At 40.9% G+C, this 24610-nt stretch overlaps 1 protein-coding gene across 1 annotated transcript in view; it reads right to left on the bottom strand.

Moving 5' to 3' along the window:
- LOC140915172 (inter-alpha-trypsin inhibitor heavy chain H4) overlaps nucleotides 1–24610 on the bottom strand; it is a 41069-nt gene that overhangs the window by 9238 nt on the left and 7221 nt on the right. Inside the window, exons 7-14 of the mRNA XM_078853923.1 lie at nucleotides 23211–23327; nucleotides 21487–21655; nucleotides 20085–20210; nucleotides 16770–16951; nucleotides 14980–15162; nucleotides 14003–14142; nucleotides 13283–13440; nucleotides 11230–11298 (exon numbers count right to left, since the gene is read on the bottom strand). Coding sequence (XP_078710049.1) covers nucleotides 11230–11298; nucleotides 13283–13440; nucleotides 14003–14142; nucleotides 14980–15162; nucleotides 16770–16951; nucleotides 20085–20210; nucleotides 21487–21655; nucleotides 23211–23327 — 1144 coding nt within the window. The remainder of the gene's footprint in view (nucleotides 1–11229; nucleotides 11299–13282; nucleotides 13441–14002; nucleotides 14143–14979; nucleotides 15163–16769; nucleotides 16952–20084; nucleotides 20211–21486; nucleotides 21656–23210; nucleotides 23328–24610) is intronic.

The following is a 24610-nucleotide window of genomic DNA, read 5'->3' as shown; positions in this document are numbered from 1 at the left end:
GTAGACTAGTCAAGGGACACAATATTAATAATAAGTAAAAAAACCAAAACAAAACAAAAAAGCTATTGTTACAGCTCTTTTGTGTGTTGTATTTAAGGGGCCAAAATTCAGCTCCTGAGCTGCATCCTGCTCCAATTTCCTATCTACATTTGCAGAATTTACTCTCCAGAAGCCCTCTATGGCCATAGTCGTGGAAAAGTCATTTGGGGCCAATGGTAATGGCCAGCATATATGCCCCCTGACCTGGGTGCTCAATGTCTTGCACAGATTACTCTTGACCTTAGCAGCAACAGGCTGTCTGGTCACTGGTGGCTTGAGGGAGCCATAGCCCAAGTGAGCACAAGCCCACATTCATTCGACTGATGGATTGTTAATGTGTGTGCATGTCTGCACTAGAAACATTAGATCCTGAATCTGTTAAGATACGCTGGTGTATAGTAAAGATTAGGGACATGCCGAAGTCCCAGAATTTGTATTCATAATCAGAAGCCTCAGCGGGTTGGCCGGAAGAGTAGCCTCCAAAGACACTAATCAAACCTACCCTTCTGGTGAAAATGTTTTGTTCATAAATGCCTGACCAGCAATAGTTACCTGTTTATATTATATGTAAGATTTGGTAATCTCACCTTTGTCAGGATCTGATATTAGGTTTATGGAAGTTTGCGGCTGTCCATCAGTATTTAAACAAATGACATCATTTTGTCTGGGCAGTTGCAAGAGGAAATGTGGATATTCGTTGACTAAAAACACGGAGAGAGAGAGAGAGAGAGAGAGAGAGCTCTTAATGTTAATAAAAAAAAATCCTAATGGCGCTGGTATTGCAAGTGTTAGTAGTATTGAGTCAATTGGTTGTACAAAGAATGCCCTTCTAGAATGTGGGCAATGGAATTCTAGTTAGGAGTGAGAAAATAATGGGTTGTGTAAATGAGTAGTTTTCTATCGTACTGAGGAGCTGGTATTGTAGAGGGATAGAATATTTATTTTGTATTTTTCATTTACTACATATGTGCATAATTAAACTTTAGGCAAAGTCCAAAGAATTACAAACACTTTATTGTAAAAATCAATATGCAACTAAATGTATAAGTTGGCTACATAGGGTTGCAAACTGTCTAACTGCACAAACCCAAACACCTTACCCCACCCCTGGCCCACTCCTTCCCCGAGGCCACGCCCTGCCCCTTCTCCAAAGCCCTGCCCCCACTCATTTCATCCCCCCTCCCTCTGTCACTCGCTCTCCCCAATTCACCAAGCTGGGGCAGGAGTTGGGGTGTGGGAGGGGGTGTGGCCTCTGGGCTGGGATATGGGGCCGAGGGGTTTGGATTGTGGAAGGGGGCTCTCGGATGACCCTGTGGCAGGGGTGCAAGAGGGAGTACAGGCAGTGATGAGCTGCGAAAATCTTAACAACCAGTTCCTGATAAAAAGTTCTGATTTAAGGGATGTGCCACAGTGTGTATTTTTTGTACCAATAGGGTTACCGTGCGGCCGTATTTTCCCGGGAGGAATTTTTAAAATTTAAACATTCCTCCCAGACAGCGATTTAAGAACCAAAAAGCCTGACCTGTCCGGGAAAATGTGGATGTCTGTTAACCCTACCTAAAGTTCTTTTTTAAAAAGATGGGCCTGAACTAGAAATGAGCTCCATTTCACATGTGTGGGTCCCCGCCACTCCCTGGGGGTGCGCTAGGGTGACCAGATGTCCCGATTTTATAGAGACAGTCCCGATTTTGGGGTCTTTTTCTTATATAGGCTCCTATTACCCCCCACCCCCTGTCCTGATTTTTCACACTTGCTGTCTGGTCACCCTAGGGTGTGCACATGTGTGGGTCCCAGCTGCTCCCTGCCCCCCTCATTGAAGCAGGTATGCAGGGTTACTGCCTTGGGACCAGTGGACGTGGGGCCAGCTGCAGACAGGGACATGGGGCAGGGCTAGCTGGTGGCGGGGGTGCAGGGTTGGCTGCAGGCAGGGCAGGGGGTGTGGAGCTGGCTGGAGACAGGAGGGTGTGGGGTGTGGCTGGAGGCAGGGCAGGGGGTGCATGTGGCAGGGTGGTGGGTGCGGGGCTGGTGTGGACAGGGCAGGGGGTGTGGGGCTGGCTGCAGGCAGGGCAGGGGGTGTGTGTGGCAGGGGCTGACTGCGGGCAGGGAGTGCGCGGCTGGCTGGAGACAGGGCAGGGGGTGCATGTGGCAGGGGCTGGCTGGAGACAGGGCAGGGGGTGCGGCAAGGGCTGGTTGCGGGCAGGGCAGCGGGTGTGGCTGTGGGCAGGGGGTGCGGGGCTGTCTGGAGACAGGGTAGGGGGTGCGACAGGGGCTGGCTGCAGGCAGGGCAGGGGGTGCGACAGGGGCTGGCTGGAGACAGGGCAGGGGGTGCGGGGCTGGTGTGGAGAGGGCAAGGGGTGCGGCAGGGGCTGGCTGTGGGCAGAGGGTGCGGGGGTGGCTGGAGACAGGGGCTGGCTGCGGGCAGGAGGTGCGGGGGCGGATGGAGACAGGGGCTGGTGCGGGCAGGGCAGGGGGTGGCTGGAGACGGGCTGGCTGCAGGCAGGGCAGGGGTGCGGCAGGGGCTGGTGTGGGCATGGCAGGGGGTGGCTGGAGACGGGCTGGCCGCAGGCAGGGCAGGGAGTGCGGCAAGGGCTGGTGCGGACAGGGCAGGGGGTGCGGCATGGGCTGGCTGCGGGCAGGGCAGGGGCTGGCTGCGGGCAGGGCAGGGGGTGCGGCAGGGGCTGGCTGCGGGCAGGGCAGGGGCTGGCTGCGGGCAGGGCAGGGGGTGCGGCAGGGGCTGGCTGCGGGCAGGGGCTGGCTGCAGGTAGGGGGTGGCTGGAGACGGGCTGGCTGCGGGCAGGGCAGGGGGTGGCTGGAGGCAGGGCAGGGGGTGGATGGAGACAGGGGCTGACTGCGGGCAGGGCGTGCGGGGGTGGCTGGAGGTAGGGCAGGGGCTGTCTGCGGGCAGGGTGGTGGGTGCTCATGGGGAGAGCGGCTTGGAGCAGCCCGAGCAGCAGGACGCAGCCCAGGCCCAGCAGAGCAGCCGGGGACCCACCAGGCAGCAGCGGGAGCCCCAGGCCAGGGGTCGGGGGAGCAGCAGCAGCACCAGGGCTCGTGCCCAGGGCCAGGCGGTGGCCCACATGGCTCCCACAGTGCAGCGCCCCCAGTGGCCGGAGGAGGAATTACATCACTTCTCGGCCAGAGCCCATCAAAGCCTCAGCGCCCCCAGCAGGGAAGCAGGTTAACAACTGGTTCTAAAACTGATTCAAAATTTAACAACCAGTTTGTGCGAACCAGTGCAAACCGGCTCCAGCTCACCACTGAGTACAGGCTCCAGGAGGGAGTTTGGGTGTGGGAGAGGGCTCTGGGCTGAGCTGGCTCCTGATGTACAGCAGCAAAAGTAAGACCAGAATCAGGCTACATATCATCATGCATATGCACAAACGATAGATTTAGCATTGTACATACAACCTTAACTTTGACATTTCCTGATTTTTGGGGGCTTATACATAACACTCTTTATCAACTCCTATGAGAGCTTGTTTCATTCCATGTGTGCCTTAGTAAATGGGTCTACTGAGGGGAGGGGAAATAAGTATTCTTCATTTCAGAAAAGACAAAGGACCTGGCTCTTCTTTTCACTTAAGTCAATGGCAAAACTTCTGTGACTGCAGAGGAAACAGCATCAAGCTTCAAAATGGTAAGCAGACACACTAAGTTTCAAGAATATTTAGTACAAACGGTGAAGAATAAAAAAGAAACATAAAATGATAAATTATTATCTGGTTTGAGCAGGGAGCTAAGAGTCAGGACTTCTTTGTCTCAGTTTAAACTATATGTAAAAAGGGAATAATACTACCTAACTCCATCCCAGGGATGTAGTGAAGATTAATTTACTTACTGTTTGTAAAGATCTTTAACATCTTCATGAGAAAAATGTATTATATTATTTATGCTGAATAAAAGCAAAATCAGCTTGTTTCCCTGATACAATCAAGGTGCCTATTCAATAGGTGCATTTCTCAGTGTTTTCGCCTGATGGAGTTTTGCTGATGTGCTAATTGTAGTGAACAACATGTAGCTTGTTTTGTCAACATTTAGAGTTTTAAAGCAATATTATGACATATATTACTTACTAAGAAGCTGTGGTGTTTGAACGGTCCTGAAAACTAAAATGTTTAAAATTTAGATAAACATTTCAATAAAAGATTTTTTTCATTTGAAATATTTAATAAGGGACAATATTGTACCAGAGAATTTTAAGCAGAACTCTCCACTGATTTCAAGTGAGTTCTGTTTAAAAATAAATGCCACAATGTGGCCCAAGGAAAAGCAACATATCACATTAGACTTTTGATGTTCAGGGCCAAAACCCTGTTAGAAAGGGCTTAGAAAAGCTGTATTTGTGCTAGTTCCATTTAGTGCTGGTGAATGGTCCTGGATTAACAGACCTGGAAATTTAAGTTCTCTATCCACAAAAGAGAAGGAACATGGACAGCAGCACAGCAATCTACCCCACTAAAGTGTATCTCTCAACCTGACCTGGACAGACCACTGTTTAGAGATGAGAAGGTAGTGCAGTGTTCATGCACGTTCCATTCTTTTAGTTTATACTGGGACCAAGACCAATATTTTCAGTTATTGCCAATTGTTATGGTGGGTTTTTTGTGATTTGGATTCCTCCTCACTAGGAACTAGACTGAGTAACCAGCAAATAAGTACACATAAAAACAGAACAGTTACCAGATGGTGGTAATTTTTGGTCACTGCCAAGTTGGGATAGATTAGTTCAATGACTAGAAATAAGAGATCGCCCACTGTTTTATCAATTCAGAGTCATCCACACCCCCCCAAAATTCACAGTTTAAATTAATTCTTATAACTTACTGTCCGGTGATTGTTCGGTCATGTCTAACAGTATAGCTCTTTGACCTAATATTTTGAAAGAAGAGACCAAAATTTAGAATATTTTTTTAAAATTGGAATTAGTATTATTAAGCAAATAGTTTTTCAATTTTCTGTTTATGGCATATTGCCCACATTTCCCTCCCTCTCCATCCTGTAGTTGTGGGTCTGACCTATATTATAGAGAGGATTTCTCAGGAAGAAGAGATGTATACTTTCCCCACTCCAGCCCATGGGGCAGCACTGGGTCTGCACCATGGCTGCAGCTGCAGCTCTTGCTCTTGCTCCCTCCCCACATGGGGAAATGGCTAGTGGATTCACTGACCATCCATGCAGCCCCTTTACAGTGGCCTTGAACCATGACCCCACTCCATGCACAGCAAAACTGCACCAGATCCACTGAGCTGTGGATCTGAGGACAAAATATGCCACTAAGAAAAGTTAGAAATTATCACTGAAAAACAAATAACCAGGTCCACTATGATTAAAGATCATGAACTGTAATTGTGTCCTCAAATAATCATCTATAAAACATGTCAGTGCAAAGTCATTGGGAAAGGATGATGTTGTGTGGGAATCCTGCTCCACATGTCTCCAGGGTAAAGAAGCAAAGTAACAACAAAACAAAGTAACTTACCAGTTTTCGGTACTCTTTGACTGTAATCTAAAACATGAGGATTTTAGAACAAGATTCAGTGACCACCCAATGCAAAATATTATGAATGAAGCAGTTTCTGAGAAAAATCTCTCCCATCCTTGCGTGTGTACATACTTTAATTGTAAAGTACCCTTTCCTCCAAACGTTCAGATGGCCCCCTGAATGCACTTCTGGCTTTGGGGGCCTGATCTTACAAAGCCTCCTGCATAGATCTGAATTCCCTGCACCCTAATAGGCCACAGTGAAAGTTGAGGGCATTCAGCCCCTTGCAGGATGCAGAACAATGATGCAATTTCTGGTTGTATGGAGCTAAATGCACTCTAGTTCCCACTCGTTTTCTGTATCAATGTCTTTTTCTGGCTTGAATTGCTGTGGCTGTGGGGTCACTCAGCTACTTCAGTGCCTCTGTGATTTAGAGCTACTTGAATGTCTTGCTGCTTACATAGTAGTAATTTCAGTTCTTGATTTTTAAATTACATTAAAAATGATGAACTTGAAGCTGTAAGTTCACTTACCCCTGGCTAGAGAAACACCAAAATATCCATCACTTCTTACTGGAGAGGAAAAGTTCAATAATGTAAAAGAATTCTGCATTCTTTCTCATCAGTTTTAGAACCAGAACTCAAGGTGGGTGTGGGATTTTTTTTTATTCCCAAATGAAAATCCTTGTGCATTATACAAGAGCAGGGTTAAGGCTGCTGTGGGAATTTAACTCTATATTTCTTAACGTATGTGATTAAACCCTAAAAGAAATCTTCCATTAATATAATTTTTGTATATAGCTTACATTTATTTTCTTTGGACAGCTAGCTGACTTGAGGAGCTAGGGCTGATCCAAAGAAATAGCAGTGTTCCAGTCATTGATAACACATTTTGGTCCCTAGTGTAACCCACTCGCAGGTTGGAAGGTTGAGAAGTTTGGTTTTGGTAACAATTCCATGGTTAAAGGTGCATTGTAATTATACACACAGTATATCGGTCTGTCTTTCTTATTTATTTTTTAGCTGGCTTGTGTGGATGCACCATTGCCCTCTGTTGTCTGGGATCACTACTACTTAACTTGTGCGGTAGGCCCTGTATAGCCATCACTTACATGAGAATCTCCAACAGCTGAAGTGGCAGGGAACCTGTGCTTTTGGGGCTGGAAGATCTGAATTCTGTCTCAGCTGCCATGCGTTCTGAATGACTCTGGCATGCAGCAGAGTGACAACAGTAAAGTCCTAAGTGTACATGGATTTACTTCTGATCCAAATATTCTCCTTTTACTGTTTAAATAGTTTTCAGAATGAAGGAGTTGCCATCCCAAATTAGTTCAGTAGACCATGTAGTCCAATATCTGTTCTCCAATTGTGATCAGCACCAGGTGCTTTAGAGGATGGCATGAAAGCTCCAGAGTAGGTAACTATGCACCAACATATATATGCATGGGGGAAGTTTTTCCTAACTCCAGACACCTAATGTCTATATGTCCCTTATGTATTTTTATCCTATCACATGTAGCTACTAGAGTTCTCCTTATCCATATAATGTCTAATTCTTTAAAAAAAAAATTTCAAAACTCTGGGTTTCAATTATACCTTGTGGCAACAATGCATAATTGATATGCCATGTACTGTCTTTTCAAGTTCCATGTACAACCAAATCCAGAGCTGTGGATGGGTCCTATGTATTTCCCCAGTTACATCTGTCAAAAATAGGTATCCAGAGTGATGTTATATCTCACTTTGTAGACAAGTCTGGTATTCATATAGCAGATGAAATCTATTCCCTGTGTGGGCTAAACTATGTCTAAAACCTTGAATTGTGTTTATTACTGGTGTTTATTTTCTTCATCTTACTAGTAAGGCTTTATTGATTTTATTTTCAGAGGTTTTAAATTTTAGTAATTTTTAAAAGTAGGAAAATTACTTTAAAATACTATTTTGTCCTAAAAATATATGCCTGTAGATCATATTCTATTAGTAAATTAGTATCAAATAAACATCCACAATCATCATCATAAACATGAGACTGAAATGTGCTTTAAGCCTGATGTTGATTTAAAACTTTATATGATTATTTTAAACAAACAGATAATTAAGAGGTGAGAATAATAATAGAATAAGGGTCCAGGCCTCCATCTGTCAGTAACTGGAGAAAGAGAATACCATGTCTGAATTACATTTCAAGCTAGCATCATGCTTCTTATTGGTATCATTTTAAAAACGAGATATTTCTTACTACTGTTGCTCTCTTCTTCTCCTCCTCCTGGAAAATACACTACATTTTTTACTGACATCTGCTGAGGTCTCATGTGTCTCTATTTGCACTTGTCACTGCAAAATATAGGGCTGATTATGTGCCCACTCATCCCTAGTTAAGTGCAGAAAAGTTGAAGAAATGAAGGGAAGCCTCATCTCTTAGAAGTGGAGAAAGCACTATTAAATAACACTGTAGGAAACCACTCTGCAGTGAAACTAAATGGGTGACACTCTGTATCTCAGGGGAATACCCTGCATCGCCATGTTCATCCTTATAATATGATTGTGTGGTAACCAATGCAAAGTTTGTCGTCATGTCAGGTGTCTTTGGGAGGCTCATGAAGTACTGAGCATTGTTATTATAGTAATGTTATAGGTTGTAATTTCATGTCTATAGTTATGAGGCTGAAAATGTGTCCTCATGGCTTAAAACAAGCCCAGGCAAAACTCTCCAGGAACAGAGGGGCAGTTCACACCTCATCAGGGCATGTATGGGACAAACCCAGCCCAGTCTCACAGGAACAAAAGACAGTGACATAAGCAGCAACAAAAGATCTGTTGGACTCTTGAGTGAGTCACTCCCCTTCCCCTGGTCACTCAGGACTACGATGAGGTAATGCTCACCTGACCCTGAAGTGGGAGTGCGGGGGTGGGGAGCAAAGCCAAGAGGGAAGAAAAGAACATGATAAAAGGAAGAGACGTTTGCCATGCTGGCTGTCTTCCATCTCCACCTACAGACATCACCACCAAGCGACTGAAGCGCTGATCAAAGGGGAGAGTTTGGCTGAAGGGCAACCAGCCAGTCTATGGTGAGAAGCATCTAAGTTTGTAAGGGCACTGAAAGTGTTAATATGAGCTTAAAATGCATTTTGCTTTTATTTCATTTGACCAAATCCAACTTCCTGTGCTTTGACTTATAATCACTTAAATCTATCTTTGTAGTTAATAAATTTGTTTGTTTATTCTGCCTGAAGTAGTGTATTTGGTTTGAAGCATGTCAGAGACTCCCCTTGGGATAACAAGCCTGGTACATATCAATTTCTTTGTTAAATTGACAAACTCATATAAGCTTGCACCATCCAGCAAGCATAACTGGACATTGCAAGATGGAGGCTCCCAGGTTTGTATCTGGGACTGGAGATATTGGCAAGTGTCATTTGATTGCACAATCCAAGGAGCAGCTTATATGCCAGAGGCTGCGCATGAACAGCCCAGGAGTGGGGGTTCTCACAGCAGAGCAGAGTAAGACTGTCTCCCAGAGTCAAGGATTGGAGTGATCTAGCAGATCACTGGTCTAGATAACACCAGGGGAACATCACAGTGGTCTGTAGGTTTTTCCATCACTTACTTCTGTGGTGCTATGATTTTTGGGTATGAAAAAAACAACCAAAAAACGAAGGCATGATTTTGCATGACTAGTACTGTTTGTTCAATAGGCCCAAAAGTGAAATAACAAGGGTGCTGCAAATCAGAATAGAGGTACATTGATTGAGCTGTGCAGGCAGACTAGGAATGCTATAAGCCAGGAAGGGGACATATTAAGAAAGAAAAGTTGGGGGAACGTTTACAATGTGCCTATTAGACTGTCACAAGCTGACTGGCTAAATTGTAAAATGGCGTTCCATAACAAGAGGTGGTAATATGATTTAAAAATAAGAGTTAACAACAATTGAAAATAAATCCTAAACAAGCCAAAAGAAACATGAGTAAAGTTTCCCTCATTTACTGCAGGATAATCAAGTTCTTTATGATCAATTTTTGAGATTGTCCTCAAAAAGCCATCTTTTCCCATGTTTTTACTGCAGGAACTTCCATATCAGAAGACTCATACTGCCTCAGGTTCTACTGACTGGGAAGTGCAGCACTTGTGACTTTCAGTTAGTTACAACTAGGCTAGCCAGAAGAGACGAGTGAGGGGGGATCTGATAACAGCCTTCAACTACCTCAAGTGGGGTTCCAAAGAGGATGGAACTTGGCTGTTCTCAGTGGCGGCAGATGACAGAACAAGAAGCAATGGTCTCCAGTTGCAGTCGGGGAGGTCTAGGTTGGATATAAGAAAACACTATTTCACTGGAGGGTGGTGAAGCACTGGAATGGGAGGTGGTGGAATCTCCATCCTTAGAGGCTCTCATTCCCCAGACAAGTGAAAGTTCCTATTAAGGCCACCTTCTATGGCTTGCTTCAAACCAGTATTATTTGTTCCTTGCTTTTGGCAGTAGAAATAAGTAATTTTTTAAAAAATACAAAAATTCTAATACATCCTCTCTTGTAACTGCCAAAGAAACCGTAGATGCTACAGATTATCTCTGAATTGCTTCCAGAAGATAAAATGAGTTATAGAGATTTCCTCTATTCAAAAACTAGTTAATTATAAGACTGCTCTATGCGAGAAAATATCACCATTGCAAGTTGCAATGCTGTTTGTTTCAGCTACACCAGTGAAGCAAGATGACAAACAGCATTCCGTGCAGGGTTCTCATGGTTCCCAGCACACGTCCCAACAGCTGTCAATAAAGAAGTCACTGAAGATAGTGGAGGAGGACTGTGAGATTACACTAAATGAACCAATGCTATAGTAATGCTAGGACTTAATGGCCACATTGCAGCAGCGCAGTATAACCTGATGCAGGACATACAACGTTGGAGAGACTTGCTCTGAATAAGTATTAAGGTGCTGGCAACACTTGTGCACCATCATGGCAACTTGTGTATATGGAGAGGAGGGGACAGATTCATATACAAGTTCAAAGATTGCACAACCCCTATTCAGGGCATGTGAAAGCTGGTGCAGTCCCCAGGCAAGTTAGGGCAGCCCTGAGGACTGTCCGCCACAGTTGCACCTTTACTGTAATGGCCGTTGTGGTTTTTGCAGGGGTGCAAAATTGCCAAGGCATAGGTCTGCCCCAACCATGCCTCCTCCCTGTCCCAATATGTCCATCCCTTTGGCCCACTTCTGCCTATCTGGCACTTCAAACCAGAAGTGTCTTTGAAATGGTGATGACAGTGGAAAATTTCTCCAGTATAAACCAGCCTAGCAACACCAAAAGATCCAGGTTGCAATGTAGGGCATGACTATTAAAACAACAGATACAAGTTTCCCCAAGAATGTATAGGTCCAATTCTGCTCCCTTTGACATTAATTTTTACTTCAGTGGAAGCAGCACCAAGTTCTGTCCGTGCCCTACGTAATTTAGACCTAAAATCTTGAAGTGTATCGATTAATAGAATTAATTTTTTATGTGCTAGCAAACCCGCAGTTTTCATTTTGAAACATGCGACTTTCAGAGAACTTAACTGTTTTTAATACAAATGGGCTACAATTTTAGAACAAAATATAGGTCTAATTTTTCACTACAATCAGCATCATTAACTTGAGATTTCAATGTTTGAATACTTTAGGTTATTATTTAAAGAAATAAATTCTTTAGTTGGAAAAGTAAGATAACTTACACATACTCTCATCATGATGCCTTCTGTAACTTAAGACTTTCTTTTTATGGATTTTTGAGCGTTTGTTTCCTGGTGGCAGAAAATAGAGTCAAAAATCACTTAAAAAATACAGCCATTTATCACTTCAAAAGTTTTTTTAAACTCTTAATACTCATATGAGTAAAGGCTACAGGACCAGCCCTAAAAGCTTTAGAAAGAGAGACTTCCTACTTTGGGGGCTAGATTATTCTCACCATTCCCTAGGTGGAGGTTGCTGCCCTTCTATTGTTCATAATTTACATTCTACCCTATTTCAATTATACATTTCCCAGTAAATGTTTCCTCAAATAAAAACCAAAACCTCATTTTAATATATCACAGCTAATAGGACCAAATCTGAGCCTATTCATGTGTCTCTAGAAACTACCAGGGGAATACACACTTCAATTCTACTGTAGGCCAACCTCATTGCATCCTGCAATGCTTCCTTGCATCCCTCTATTCTCCCCCTGGAAGCTCCCTGTGTGTCACCTCCTCATCCTCCTTTATTTCTGGGACTCTCTGGAATGTCCCCCTCTCTCATGCCAGGGGCTCTGTGTTCCCCTCTTGCCCCCTGGAGAGAGTCTCTTATCATCATGTCAGATTGCCAGGGTCTGCTATTTTCCTCCACATGCAAGGGTCTGCATGCACAGCCATTCCCCTTCACCGATACCCTCTAATTTCCCATTTTCTTCTTTCCACCATGCCAGGCCATCTGTGTTCTCCCCTTCCCCCCATGCCAGGTTCACCAACACCCACCCCCGACCCTGTGCCAGGGGCTCTTTTGGCCCCACCGGACTCCCCTGCAATTTCCCCCTTCCCCCACCATTATTATTTCTTTTCATTGTGTCTGGGGGATAAATCATTTAGGGTGTCAACATGTTAAATTCTATTGGGATGGTCAGAGATGAGTTAGGGTGTTGTTATGCTGGAAGATGTTAATGGGCACTATCAACCAGTTCTTTGACCAACAGACAGCTGCAGAAGTGCCTGAAATTGTGGCTCTACTAAACAGATGGACAAAGCTCCATGTGTCCCCTGTTTTCCCCCTTCTGGTTTTCCAGTTTTCCCCCATATCAATAAGTCTCAGAGTAGCAGCTGTGTTAGTCTGTAGCCACAAAAAGAAAAGGAGGACTTGTGGCACCTTAGAGACTGACAAATTTATTTGAGTATAAGCTCACGAAAGCTTATGCTCAAATAAATTTGTTAATCTCTAAGGTGCCACAAGTCTTCCTTTTCTTTTTATCAATAAGTCTGAGCTCATTCATGCCTAGAACATTCCTTGAAATTGATCAGATGCAGCATTCAAAAGTTATCACTTTACAGACAGGCTAATTTTCCTGTGCCTCCCCATGTAGACAAGCGCAGAGAAACGCTATGAAGTTGAGTGGAAGGCCTCAAAATCTTGGCCAATTAAGGAAAAATTACTTGAAGAGCTGAGATCACTTACCTGAAAAGCCAGTAAATCCTGACTTCTCATTATCTAGACAGAGGAGTGATGACAGATTAGGATCATAGCTTCAACCACCAGTTGCTGATGTACTCAAATGTGTTTCAGTAAACAGGAAATTGAGGGAAACAGGAGGGGTTCATTGTCTGATTACCATGGTAAAGAATTTGTTTTAAGGGAATTGTAGATGTAGTAGACAAGAGCCCTATAAGAAGTGACATTCTTTCTAGCCTCTGCCCCTTACTTCCTAGTTTCAGTTTAATCATAGAGAGAAATGAGCAAGATTTTCTTGAAGTGGGCAGGGAAGGAATTTCAGCAATAAGCATTTGCTCAGTATTAATTCATGTAATTAACTACTTATTTACTACTTCCCCCTCCATTTAAATAGTAGCATCCATTTTCCACCTATAGTCCTTTTTCTTCTACTTCAAAATAAAAAACTAAATGCGAGTCTGAAATTAGACTTGCATTGTGTAACCTGGTTTACATCACTGCCACCGAAAACTGGATCATGGAGATAACAGATCTGCAACTATTGATTGTATTGTTTGTAACTGAAATAGTATCATTCCAAATTGAATTTACCAGATTCAGTCGGTTTATTTGCCAGCTGGAGTTTCTGTTGATCATCAGGTTTGGTGACCACCAGGGAAGTGAGAGGTGTAACAAAGCTGTGCTTCAGAGACAGCTCCAAAGCTCGGGCCACATGCAGGTTTTTTTGCTGTTCCTCTTGAGCTGAAATACTAATGTTGGCATTCATGTCTTAAAAAAATAAAGTGAACTTTTCAGCTGACTATGAGTCAGGGGTCCTCAAACTTTCTCCAGGAGATTTTCTAGTAACTTTAAATATGAGTAATCCCATTAGGATAACTCAACTATTCATGCCTGTACAATTATGCCCATGCTCATGTGTTTGCTGTATCAGTAAACATACAAGTGGACCTTGAAAATGCATGCTTTATGGACATACCTCCATCATTTGTGGTTGGCAACACCTACACTGGATATATACTTGATTGTACTATGGAAGTTCAGTATAGTCCATATAAATAAATACTATAACATTTCACAATAATAGTCCAAAACACAGCAGCATATAACACTGTCACAAACTGCAAAGTATTGGATCATTATTATACAGTACTGAAGTATTCTTTTCACTGGGTATATTTTTAAGGCTATGTGCAGGAATATTCACACTTTCCTTTCCCATCATGTGAATAAAGAATCTATGGTTTGTTTTCATGAAGAAGTTTATAAATTCATAATACATAACATGAGGATTTTACTAGTTTATTAGCTTACGATTTTTCTAGCAGCTGTTGAATTGTTAAGTAAGCCCACAATCTCTCAATGAAATTTCCAAAAATGTACTTCTGATGTTGAAATACCTTCTCCTTTTCTCTTACATTTGCTTCGTCCTTAAAAATCAGCTTACTGGTATGCTGAGAGAGAGAGAGAGAGAGAGAGAGAGAGAGAGACTAACCCTCAAGAGATAATTTAAAGACAATAATATTTTTAAGTTTCAAGGCCTTACCCAGTTTAAAAAAATATATTTAAAAGTTCCAAAAGAGACCAAGCAAAAGAAATTGATGTCAGCTATAGGATACTTTTTCCCCAATGCAATTTCTTAGTGTTTGGATAGCAGGCAGCTGCTTACAATAAAACTGCTCTGCCATATTTAAAGTGCACTAGTGTTAAACTATTTAAATTCAATTATTTATAATAAATCAATCCATACTATCAGAAAGCTACATTCTGTGGAAGATGGATGTTATCTTATTCTCAATTTAGCTGCTAGAATTATCAAAAAATCTCACTCTTTACATGATTAATTAAAATATTTTAACAAGATATATGCCTCAATGGAATATAACAATTTAGATCTCAAATGCCCATGAAATAATTTGTAATCATAACTGAATAACTTTCAGAAGCTCCAGGAAGACTAAAAGAAGGAACAGCTCATAGGACATAATAGATGCTCTATTTGTGCCATATTAGTGATTACAGGATTTTATTATACTCATATCTGACATTTCTTCTTCCTTATAAATAAACCACTGTTTAGAACATGTGGTGATACTTTATGGACCGATAGGACTTCTCTCTGGTCCGTACATATCAGAAGTAGAGGTGAACATAAACTGTATACAAGATATTTTTAAAAAACTTTTATTGATGTACAGAAAAGACCATAGACATTTCAAGAATATGTCCCTTACAGTATACGTACAAGTTTCTCTTTGTGTAGAAAACTCACAGAATTTATAAGTACTTACTGACTGAGCTTGAATTTCCACTGGCAAAACGTCAAGTTCATTGTCAATTTTTCCAGCTACCACAATTTCAGAACCATCAAAAAACAGTTTGAAACTGTTCTGAGTTAATTCCAGAATGGAATTTTCTGGATAATGTATTTCAATATCCTTTAATATGGGAGTAGCCACTTCTTGATAAAAGCCCTAGAGAGAGAGAGAGACCAAATGATTGTATAACTAACTCTAAGTAAGTAACCTATCAAATATTTAAACACATCTCAAAAAGTCTGGTGTTAATTTTTCTCTTCCTACAAAAGTATATTAGAAACTTCCTTTATACTCTGCCTAGTCTATTAGTATATATGACTGGATTTACAGGGATTTGGATTTCCATGGATAGTGACACAGGGACTCTGCAAAAAGAAAGCTCACGAAAGCTCATGCTCAAATAAATTGGTTAGTCTCTAAGGTGCCACAAGTACTCCTTTTCTTTTTGCGAATACAGACTAACACGGCTGTCACTCTGAAACAGGGAATCTGGTGGATTACCTGTGGTATCACAAATTCTGTTTCACCAGTGTGCTACTTTAATTCCAGGATTTATGGGTGACTACATTTCACATTCTAATTAGTGATGAGGGGAAACTTCAATAGGTTCCAAGGTTCAGTTCAGATGGGCACACAGAAACACACATATATATATATATCTGATTCACTTGGATCTGCATAATGGAAACGTCACAAAATAAGCCTTTTTGGCAAGGGTTAGTGAAGTTCTTTTTCTGATCAGACAAGCAATTCCACATAAGCTATATTTCTCATGGTAATTTGGTACTTCAGTATCTACCCAGAAGTATCAGAGTAACAGCCGTGTTAGTCTGTATTCGCAAAAAGAAAAGGAGTACTTGTGGCACCTTAGAGACTAACCAATTTATTTGAGCATGAGCCATCCAATGAAGTGAGCTGTAGCTCACGAAAGCTCATGCTCAAATAAATTGGTTAGTCTCTAAGGTGCCACAAGTACTCCTTTTCTTTTTACCCAGAAGTAAAAAATGCAGGCATATGGAGAGGAGAATGGATCAAACTTTTTCAAACGTTCAGAAAACTTTCAGGTCAGTTTTATTGGTGAGAGTTTATAGTTGAGCTTGACCCATGTGCTTCCGTGCTGTGTATCAAATTACAGGCTGGTTGCCTAGAGCTTTGGATAGTTATCTTTTTTGTTTTAGAAACAGAAATAAATAAAACTAAAAAATCTGAACCAGGGATCAAAATTTCTACAGTATCATTTCTATTAGAGAATGAATCTTTCTGTAGCACTAAATGACAGATTTCATCCCTTCGCACAGAATTATAATTTTTCACTCATTTGCCCAGGAGAGATGGGAGAATTTCAAGATTTGGCCCCGTATGCCACAAACATTTTCACTCTCAAAACTGGCATTTCATCTGGACACAAAATTTGAGGAGAAAACTGATACCACTTTTTTCTCTCTTTGAGAGCCCACAAAGGTTTTCATTTGTGTTGGTCTCACAGTTAAGAGTTTCCTGGCATGCCTTTAATTGATTTAAATAGGCCAGAGTCACTAGTTAATATGGCACCTTGGAGACTAACACATTTATTTGAGCATAAGCTTTCGTGAGCTACAGCTCACTTCATCGGATGCACGTAGCTCATGAAAGCTTATGCTCAAATAAATTTGTTAGTCTCTAAGGTGCCACAAGTACTCCTTTTCTTTTTGCGGATACAGACTAACATGGCTGCTCCTCTGAAACTAGTTAGTATGTTTCCTAAATTATTAACAGAACCCTACCTGGAGCTGCAAATCTGAATCAGAGTCCTCATATATACGACGAGCTATTCCTCCGTTATCGAGGGCCATCTTCTCAAGGAACTTGTAACTGACATCAAAACCAAAGCCAAGGCAATAGAGGACATACTTTCCTTTGATAGCCTTCTGTATATTTTGTTGAATTATTTCAACACCTTGAACACCTGTTATTAAAAAAATGAAAATACAGTGTGTGTGTGAGAGAGAGAGAATATGTGTGTGTGTGTGTGTATACAGAGAGAGGGTTTTTTTAATATAGAAAGAGAGCAATGGGATGTACTGAAAATTTTGCTTCAAACATCTTATGAAATTTACTCAAAGAAGTGTAAGCAGTGTCAGGATGAGCTCCACCCTGACATCTGGTGGTGAGGTGTGGCAAGTTGTGGAAAAGAACTTCAGGGGCCGATCTCATTTGCATAGGCACACCCACCACGCCTAGAATGAGATCATAGCTGCCCAAATGGTCACTTTGGCTGCTGTGGGATCCCCAGTGTCTCTGTTATTGGGGCAGGAAGAATAAATTGTTATTACCCTGATTATGGGAACTGTGCTTGGAACTATACGTGGCCTTTTGTTATGATGGAGGGATTCACCATCAACTAAGTAGCACTCGCTAGGCAAGGGTCAGGGGTTCCAAAACTGTGTGAATGGAGAGAGGCTGGGGGCAAGTATTAATACTTGGTGGCATGGGCCCCTTGGTGAGGGCCTTACATGCTAATTGCACTTCCTCCTCTCTCTACTGTGGAATATCAGAGCTAATTTTGATTTCATTAGAAGTCTAGTTATAAGCTGCTGAGCTCACTTTGGGCTGACAGTGCACCAGCACTGGGGCTCCCCTACTACGAGCTGAAATCACTGAGTGTTGTGTTAAGTAGTGGGGGAGCCTGAAGATATATTGTGGAGCAGTTTGTGGGACGGCTGGTGAAGCAGTTCGACGCGGAGCAGTGTGTGGATGGCAGGAGCTGCTTGTGGGCTGTGGAGCTGAGCGAAGGAGTTCGTGGGGCGGCTGGCGGAGCGGAGCGCAGCTGAGCGAAGGAGTCCGTGGGGCGGCTGGCGGAGCGGAGCGCAGCTGAGCGAAGGAGTCCGTGGGGCGGCTGGCGGAGCGGAGCGCAGCTGAGCGAAGGAGTTCGTGGGGCGGCTGGCGGAGCGGAGCGCAGCTGAGCGAAGGAGTTCGTGGGGCGGCTGGCGGAGCGGAGCGCAGCTGAGCGAAGGAGTTTGTGGGGCGGCTGGCGGAGCAGAGCGCTGCTATGGAGCTATGGGGCGGTCAGCTTCAGATCATGTAAGGTGCCTCTTACCCCCGTCCCATTTCCACCCAGGTTGGGAGGTAAAGCTCCGCAAATAAACTTTCGAATTCTGGGGCTGCCCTGACCAGGGACAGAGACTTTTGGGGCATTGGACTTTTGGGACTTTTGGGACTTTGGGTGATTTGGGGTTGCTGGACTCAAGAACCAAAGGGAAAAGGGCATGCCCCAATTTGCCTGGGGTGGGTTTTTTTTTTGCTCATGGGTTGTGTTATGAATCCTGTTGGTGGTGTTTCCCCAACATAATGCCACATTGTTTCTCTCTGTTATTAAAAGGCTTTTGCTACACTCAGACTATGTGCTTGCGAGAGGGGAAGTATTGCCTCTTGGAGGCGCCCAGCGGGGGTGGTATATATTTGTCCCAGGTCACTGGGTGGGGGCTCGAGCCGGTTTGCATTGTGTTATTGGAATGGAACCCCTAGATATTGAACCCGGCCCTTGTTGCTGCCAACTCTGACGGGCAGAAGGGTTACAGAAGTAAAACTTAAAAAAAAAAGTTGTTGAATTCTGCTTAGTTGAGGATGAAAATACCACTCTGCTTTCTCAGTGACTGGGTCTAATTCTCCAGAGAGACCTAATGCACTCATATAACACCTATTTTTCTTCTTCAGATCACTCCAGTTGCATACAGTGTTTTACAAGATACATGGGTTAGACATGTCTCCAACCCAAGGAACTTACAAATTGATTTGGACAGATGCAATACAAACAAAGGTGGAGGCACAGGGATGGAGGTGAAAGACATTAACAGAAATTATACATGCATACTGAGAGAAAATAAATTAGCTCGTGTGCAATCCAGATGAAAACTGTGATTTAAAAACTTCATTGGTTTTCTCCCTGCCCCCATTTAGCCACACCACTGTGGTCACTGGATTGAAGCTTTTCATTCAACACGATATTCAAAATCACAAGGGGCCAATCCTGGAACCTTCCCTCACGTGAGCAATCCCATTGATTTAGTGTCACATGGTGAGTCAGGAACAGAATTAAGGTCTTCAGACTCTCAGTCTCCTGCTTTAACTACTAGACCAGCACTATCTTAATTTACGTAGTAATATTATGGGACAAAGTTAATTTTCCCATCTTTTTAATCTTTTAATTTTGTTTTTAATTAAAAAAAAACTCATTTGGATTATGAGAGTCAGTAGACAGGCCTACCACTTATGAGTTTTGCATATATAGGGGGTCATGGGTTGACTCTATCTTGCAGTCATTGAAGAGAAGCTTCATGCAAAACTTTGAAAATCTTTGTTCAGAAACAATTCTGCTTATTTCAGGGCCTGTGATTTCAATGTTTTCTTTCCTAGTTCTAGTTGCTTAAGGAAATTAGCATGAAAACAGAATATTTTGTTTCTTAAGGACTCAGCTGAACTTGGTGCATGTTTCTCACATGTCATAATTGCTTAATTGTGTCATCAGAATTAGCTGTTTAATTACTTTCTCACATCATAATCCCCCCATCTTGTAATATCACAGTGAGTTGCTAGTTAACATCAAAATTCACAAAAGATTACAGAATAAACGGTACTATTAAAATATACAGTCAGATTTTGAGAAGTGAGGGGAAAGTGTTGTAACCTAAGCCCAAAAGGATGCACACATATACTACACAAATGCAGCACTGATGTTGCCCATGGTTTAGCTTCAAGTATGTTGCCTTCAGGTTTCAACCATTCATAGCTAGCCTGCCTCACCTCTCACAGACTATAAATTGCACAAGGGATTGTGTTTAGATTGTGTTTCTTGTCAAAGGGTGTACGCTCAAACATGCAGACTATTGCCACCATCTCAAGTTCAGCTCTTTCCACGCTCCTTTCACGTATAGTCTGTAGAAGTAGCCTCTCTGCAGTGGACCAAGAATAAGTGAGAACTTCCACCCCACTCCTGGGCAGGAGTTTTCTAGTATACAGACCATGTATGACAACTACCAGAATGTGAACGTAAAAGATGCATAATTAGGGGAGGGGGAATTGCCTTACTGTGATTAACTTACCAACAGTGGGTTGACCATCTGTCAGCAAAATTATCATGGAAATGCTGTCTGCTTGCAATATCTCAGCATAGTTGGCCTTATCTAGTGTGTTTGCTGCAGTCAGTAGGGCATTGTTGATATCTGTTCCTACAACAGAGAAAATACACACGATTCTACCATCTAAAAACAATTAAAAGAACTCAATTAGTTCACCTCAGTTTTAAAGAGGCATTTGACTGGATATAAAAAAATAAGATTAGAGGAAATTGTAAAAGGTGGCGAATTTTTAGAGACAGAGGATGATTTGAGCTTTTAAGTTACTTGGTTTGCTAATGATGGGTTATATTGAATTGTACATTAGTTATTCAGGGGTATTTTGATAGTATTTTCAGTAAATTATGTGAAGAGGAACATAGACGGGGCCCTTTTTTAGTGTCTCTACAGATCCATATAAAATAATTATTATTATCTGTGAGATTAGAATTTAAGAAATATTACTTGGATTCATTTGAGGAGCCTAAGGATTGTGCCGCTCACTGGCGGTCTACATTGGTATCAAATGCTGAGGCCTGAACATCCAATCAAGTGTAAAACAAAATTAATAGCAGAAGAATAGAAAGTAAAATAAACTTTCGGGCATCACTGTTCACTAATGGTTATATTAACCTTTTGCTTACAAAACAGAGCTGTGTGAGAACTGGAATGTCCATTTTACAGAAAATTCTGTGATTTTCAAATTTGTTTTTTGTTGGAAATCAGAACAAAACATCAATTTTCCAAATTTCCTTTGAAACCAAATTTTTGAAAAATTTCTGTTTCCAGTCAATTAAAATGTTGCATTTAGATTGAGTTTATTTTTTAAAATTTTATTATATATTATAATGTGTTATATAAAATAAAATATAGCTTTAAATATTCTTTCAAAATGGAAAATTGAAACATTCCATTCTAATAAGGTGAACCTTATCAAAACAGTTCATTTCAATTATTTTAAAATTAAATATTGTGGAACATTTCAATTTTGACATATTGGCCTTTTCTGAGGAAAAATGTTCTACTGGAAATTTTTCAACTAGCTCTATTCTAAACAATCATACGTATAAAAAGGAAAAACTCCCTTACACCTTACATTTCATAACTGCAGTGGAACATCTGTATATGTGCACATAACAGTTTACTTGCCAGTTGATCTTATTAATGTAACCAGTCTTCCTGTCCCTTTTCATCCCTAGTATTTATTAAAAAATAACTAGTACTTCCTGTTTAAAATTAGTGTGTAAACTCTTTGAGACAAGTATCATGTCTTATTTGTTCTGAAAAGTACCATATAACATAAATTAATAACAACAGTTTGTTCTAGCAGTTATTTCACATTCTCTGTGGTGAGTGTCTACGTTTAAAAGTATTTAGATAGCATGTTTACCTCCACGAGCCATAATAGTTTTAACATATCTTTTAGCACTTTCCACATTTTGTCCAGTTGCTTGTAACAAAGTATTCTTCCATTCAGTAACCAGGCTATTAAAGGTTATTAAGCTAAAATGATCTTCAGGTCTGAGGTCTTCCAAAATCTTCAGGAGGGCATCTCTTGTCTGTTAAAAAGTGGGGGGAAAGTGTATTTTTTGTTTTGTATTTTATCAGAATTTGAATTTAAAATGGAGCTGCAGCTTATTAAGATACCTTTATTTTTGCTGCATAGTTTATTTTAAATAATGAGATTTCTCTTCAGAAGAACGTAACATATTCCAAGTACAATATTTGTTTGCGTTATACACCCAAGTGCAAATATTGTAATTCACTTTGTAAGCAGTTTCAAATTTATAAACTTCGGCTCATATATAGTTGAATAAGGAAGAATTTCTTGATATGTAAATCCAACCCTTAGGTCAAGGATACATTAGAGACATAATCTAAACTTTCCTTGTACACATCTAGTTTTGCCAACTCTTGCAATTTTATTGCGAGTCTCATCATATTTGATGTTGTTCTTAATTCCCAGCTGCTGGAATCAAGAGACTTTATGAGAATCTCAGCTTCCATTTTAAACGATTTCTAATTCCCAGGGTTGTGGAAAAATTAAAGCTTGAAAACATGAAGTGAGTGAACTTAGTAAAGCTTCAGAAATCAGAAGGCAAATAAAAAGAACCCCAATTTTTTAAATTTATAATTTTAAGCCAGTTTCATAATTTTAGGGGGTTGACTCATTTTTTTGGAAGTCTTTGGGTTCACAGTACTGCACAGCTAAACACCAACTTCTGTGACAGTGCCATTATCACTTTTTTATGCAAATTGTTCTTCTCTCTGATCATCTTAACAGTAAAGAGCATGGGCCATAATCAGCCCTGGTGTAAATCAATGGAGTTGCACCCACTGTACTTGACTTGAGTAACGGCTACAAGGATTGGGTCCTAAAATATGCAAAGCTTACACAACCATTTCAGTAACTTATGCTGGAGAAGGAGGAGAATTTGAGGCGCTGGTCACTGTAATACTATTTGTTTCAAGGACTGGTCACCGAGGCTAGGGTGGAATGGCTTTGAAAAGTGGAATATGAGGTGGAGGATCAGGGCATTTGTTGGGACTCCACAATAACGTTATCTTTCAATTTGAAACCATTACAGGTGACCTAATCTTGTAACTGTTATTGATGCAAATACCCCCACTGAAGACAGTAGGGCCCACTTCCACTCCCAGTGAAGTCAGTGAGTAAAACTTCCACTGGCTTCATTCCACTGTGATCTTATTTTTTCCCACTTTTATTAAAAGAAAACAAAACAAAAAAACTGAAGCAAAATTTTTCACATGTAAACAACTCAGTTAGAAAGCTAGAACTTTATCAAGATGAGATATCTACGACGACAGCCATGTTAGGAAGTGGTTAAACTTTAAAATGATCAGCTTAAATAAAGTTGCATATTCATATTTCCAAGAGCAAGATGGCTTCTAGCCTCTGAAAATGTTGTATGTCTACAGAAGTAGCATGAGTTTTAAAACTGAACATCACTGTTATTTCCTAGAGTGAGATAGTGCTGCTGGTACATGAAGCACCTTTAGAAATTACAGTGGACTCATCAGCTTTTCTTTATACAACAGCACAGACACTGAATAAATATACAAATGTAATTCTGTGTTTAAGAAGTGAGTTACCTGTTCAATTTTTCTGCCTGACATAGAGCCACTTTGATCTACAACAAAGATGACATTTTTGGGAAACGTTGGCATTTCACTGGGTGCAAAGTAATGCACAAAATACCCATTTACGATCTGAAACACAAAAAGTTAATACATACAATTTACATCTTGCATTATTGTGACACAGCCACAGGATCGGATCCATCATCAGCTGACTAGTCTTCTAGACAAATCCAAACAGTATTTCCTCAAAATAATTGTTGAAACATACGTTTTAAAGAAAAACAACACCATTTGTATAGTGTAATTCAAAAGACAATCATATCCTGTTTTCTCTACTACACTCAATGGGACTATGCGATTCTTAAGAAGGGTGCTCTTCCATCATAATCAGAATTTTATCAGGACAGTTAAGGTCAAATGTGTAAGCTTTGTCAAAACAAACTTAAACAAAACCCAATATCAAAAAATAGGTTTCCTTAGACTTCTCTTTCAAAACATTCAATAGAAAAGATTAATTCTGAAAGGAATAACATTACCCTATGGTGTTTGCAACCTAAATTTTGCAGTATCCTGGAAACACAGAAAAAAGAAAATGAAACTGACTCGAAATAAAATTGAAATTGATTAGTCTATTTTCATTGCCCTGACTCAAAAAAAAAAAAAAAAAGCAGAGTAACAGAAACAATAAAAATGATTAAATGTAAATTAAATTTTGAACATTTTGTATTAATAATCCAAGAGGTTGTTAGCAACACTATTGTACTAAATATACCTTTAAATGCTCTTCTGCCTTCCTCCCTTTACCAAACTATGCTTTTACAACACAAACTACTCAAAAAACATCCATAACTACTGTTGCAAGGTGAAAAAATAATCTGGTAACGAGTGTGAACAGAAGGGTAAAAGGGGGAGAGAATTTAGGTTGTGAGTTGTGGTCTAGAATATGGTATTTGTGGTAATGGTAATGTGATTGTGGATGGAGGATTATAGGGTATTACTGTTAGGTGGCTTAACTTTTCATTTTCCTTGTTTTTGTTGCTTTGTGTCAATTATGTTCTGTGTGCCGCTACCTTATGTCCTTCAAAACCATTTTTTTCACATATTAATTTCTTCATACTGTATGTCAGAGTGTCATATTGAATGAGCCTCAGTTACATGAATCATTTAGTACATCATTTCAGTACAAAATGTTTTCACTTTAACATCTATTTAATAAAATATAATTTGAGGTTCAAATTATAATTTGTTAAATAAAAATGAAAACCCCCTCAAAAATAGAGAATAAAGTTATTCTTTTGGGTGTTAACTAGTTTAGGTAAACTGTGCATGTGGCATATGCATAGATAGAGCAGATGAGATTGTTCACTCAGTGGCACCTGCTTGATACTTGGGTAATTTCATGGCATAAGTCT

This window comes from Lepidochelys kempii, chromosome 7, assembly GCF_965140285.1.
Source record: "Lepidochelys kempii isolate rLepKem1 chromosome 7, rLepKem1.hap1, whole genome shotgun sequence".
Taxonomy (NCBI): domain Eukaryota; kingdom Metazoa; phylum Chordata; order Testudines; family Cheloniidae; genus Lepidochelys; species Lepidochelys kempii.
The sequence above is the reverse complement of the archived record's forward strand: the minus strand, read 5'-3'. Positions and strand labels throughout refer to the sequence as shown.